Source organism: Apteryx rowi, unplaced genomic scaffold (genome assembly GCF_003343035.1).
Source record: "Apteryx rowi isolate R43461 unplaced genomic scaffold, aptRow1 scaffold_1969, whole genome shotgun sequence".
Classification (NCBI taxonomy): domain Eukaryota; kingdom Metazoa; phylum Chordata; class Aves; order Apterygiformes; family Apterygidae; genus Apteryx; species Apteryx rowi.
In genome coordinates, this window is record NW_020448273.1 from 8,108 (window position 1) to 11,015 (window position 2,908).

The 2,908-nt window shown below is 65.8% G+C and overlaps 1 protein-coding gene across 1 annotated transcript in view; it reads left to right on the forward strand.

The window, feature by feature from the left end:
* SF3B2 (splicing factor 3b subunit 2) overlaps positions 1 to 2,902 on the forward strand; it is a gene marked incomplete at its 3' end in the record, with an annotated part of 10,405 nt that extends 7,503 nt beyond the window's left edge. Inside the window, exons 10-12 of the mRNA XM_026062926.1 lie at positions 397 to 624; positions 1,610 to 1,759; positions 2,822 to 2,902. Of these exons, the coding sequence (XP_025918711.1) occupies positions 397 to 624; positions 1,610 to 1,759; positions 2,822 to 2,902 (459 nt within the window). The remainder of the gene's footprint in view (positions 1 to 396; positions 625 to 1,609; positions 1,760 to 2,821) is intronic.
* Between the last annotated feature and the right edge of the window lie 6 nt (positions 2,903 to 2,908).

A 2,908-nucleotide genomic window follows, 5' to 3' on the forward strand; every position in this document is an offset into this window, starting at 1 on the left:
TGGGGACAGCTGTGCCACCCCGAGGTGCCCTGTGCCCACCTTGTAGAGGACGTGACACCCGTGTGCCCACTTGGGGACAGCTGTGCCACCCCAAGGTGCCCTGTGCCCACCTTGGTGCGGACACAACACCTGTGTGCCCACCTGGGGACAGCTGTGACACCCCAAGGTGGCCTGTGCCCACCTTGTAGAGGACATGACACCTGTGTGCCCACCCTGAGGTGCCCTGTGCCCACCTTGATGCGGACACAACACCCATGTGCCCACTTGGGGACAACTGTGTCACCCCGGGGTGCCCCATACCATGTAGACAACATTGGGGTCCCCCCTGCCTGCCCGGCGAGCCCCGTGCCGGCGACACCCCGAGGGTGACACCGGCGCCCGCCTGTACCCCGGCAGCTGGTGGCACGCCCCGACGTGGTGGAGATGCACGACGTGACGGCGCAGGACCCCAAGCTCCTGGTGCACCTCAAGGCCACCCGCAACTCGGTGCCCGTCCCCCGGCACTGGTGCTTCAAGCGCAAGTACCTGCAGGGCAAGAGGGGCATCGAGAAGCCACCCTTCGAGCTGCCCGACTTCATCAAGCGCACCGGCATCCAGGAGATGCGCGAGGCCCTGCAGGAGAAGGTAACCCGTGGCACCAGCAGCCAGGCGGGCGCCCACCCGGGGTGGCCGTGGCTGGGGATGGACCCCGGTGGCCCGTTGGAGGCAGTGGGCAGGTCCTCAGAGATCCTGGGTGCCCATCCAGAGTGTTTGGGAGGTCTTGGGAGATCCTGGGTGCCCCTCAGAGGTGGTAGAGATGTTCTGGAGCCTTGTTGGGGGTGTCCTGGGTGATCCTGGGTGCCCATCTAGGGTGTTGAGAGTGTCCTGGGAGATCCTGGGTGCCCATCCAGGGCGTTTGGGAGGTCTTGGGAGATCCTGGGTGCCCCTCGGGGGTGGTCGGGATGTTCTGGAGCCCTGTTGGGGGTGTCCTGGGTGATCCTGGGTGCCCGTCTAGGGTGTTGAGAGTGTCCTGGGGGCTCCTGGGTGCCCATCTAGGGTGTTCAGGATGTTATGGGAGATGCTGGATGCCCACCTGGGCTGTTGAGAGCGTCCTGGGGGATCCTGGGTGCCCATCCAGGGCATTTGGGAGGTCTTGGGGGATCCTGGGTGCCCCTCGGAGGTGGTAGGGATGTTCTGGAGCCCTGTTGGGGGTGTCCTGGGTGCCCGTCTAGGGTGTTCAGGACGTTACGGGAGATCTTGGGTGCCCACCTGGGCTGTTGAGAGCATCCTGGGGGATCCTGGGTGCCTGTTGGTGGCGTCCTGCTGAACTCTGGGTGCCCTTCAGGATGTCCTGGGGGATCCTGAGTGGCCACCTGGGCTGGTGGGACCCATTCAGGACGTCATGGGATCTCAGAGTGCTTCTCGGGGGTGTTGAGGTTGTCACAGGAGACCATTGAGGACATCCTAGGTGCCCATCCGGGGCGTTGGGGACATCCTGGTCGATCCTAGGTGCCCAGCTGGGGTGTTGAGAACATCCTGGGGGCGTTGGGGACATCTCTGGGCGCCCCGCGGGCGTGATGGGGACGTCCYGGAGGGCTCCGGGTGCCCCCCTGACACCCGGCACCCGCAGGAGGAGCAGAAGACGATGAAGTCGAAGATGAGGGAGAAGGTTCGGCCCAAAATGGGCAAAATCGACATCGACTACCAGAAGCTGCACGACGCCTTCTTCAAGTGGCAGACCAAGCCCAAGCTCACCATCCATGGTGACCTCTACTACGAGGTGGGTGCCCYCAGCRCCCYTGGGTGCCCCYGGCACCCRCCCGGGCCCGCAACACCTCTTGGACGCCCCCTCTAGCACCCATCCCACCACCTCCGGGTGTCCATGGAGGCCTCAACTGGGCTCTGTCCCCTCTAGGTGCCCCCGGGGCACCCAGTTGGGGCTCTGTCCCCTCGGGGTGACCCCCCCAGCACCCATCTTGGTGTGGGGTCCCCCTCTGGTCACCTGCCAGGGTGCTCCCCTCGGTCCCCCCACCCTAGGTGACCTCCTCCRCGTCCCCGTGCCTCCRAAGCACRYGCCGYGTCCCCTGATGGTGTCCCCRTGTCCCCCTGACGGTGCCACTGTGTCCGTCGTGCCCCCCCTGACAGTGCCACCCCGTGTCCACCAGCAATGTCCTCCTGAGAGTGCCACCGTGTCCCTCATGCCCACCCAGCGGTGCTGCCCTGTCTCCCGTGTCCCCCAGCAGTGTCCCCATGCCCCTCTGACAGTGCCACCCTGTCCCCTGTGTCTCCTAGCAGTGTCCTTGTGTCCCCCGATGGTGCCACAGCATCCCTTATGCCCCCCAACGGTGCCACCTTGTTCCTTATGTCCCCTGGCAGTGTCCCCATGTCCCCCTGATGGTGCCCCCCTGTCCCTTGTGTCCCCTGGCAATGTCCCCATGTCCCCCTGACGGTGCCACCCTGTCCCCCATGTCCCCCCAGCAGTGTCCCATGTCCTCCTGGCAGTGCCACCATGCCCCTTGTGTCCCCTGGCAGTGTCCCCATGTCCCCCTGATGGTGCCCCTGTGTCCCGATGCCCCCCTGGCAGTACCACCATGTCCCCTGTGTCCCCTAGCAGTGTCCCCATGCCCCCCTGACAGTGCCACCGTGTCCCTCATGCCCCCCGACGCTGCCAGCCCATCTCCCAGCACTGTCCCCGTGCCACCTTGTCTCCGCTTCCCTCCACCACGATGTCCCTACCTCCTGGTGTCCCCTGCCCATCCCCCACCATGATGTCCCCTGTCCCCACGATGTCCCCTGTCCCCACAATGTCCCCTGTCCCCAACGCTGTCCCCTGCCGCGCCAGGGGAAGGAGTTCGAGACGCGCCTGAAGGAGAAGAAGCCGGGCGACCTGTCGGACGAGCTGCGCATCGCCCTGGGCATGCCCGTGGGG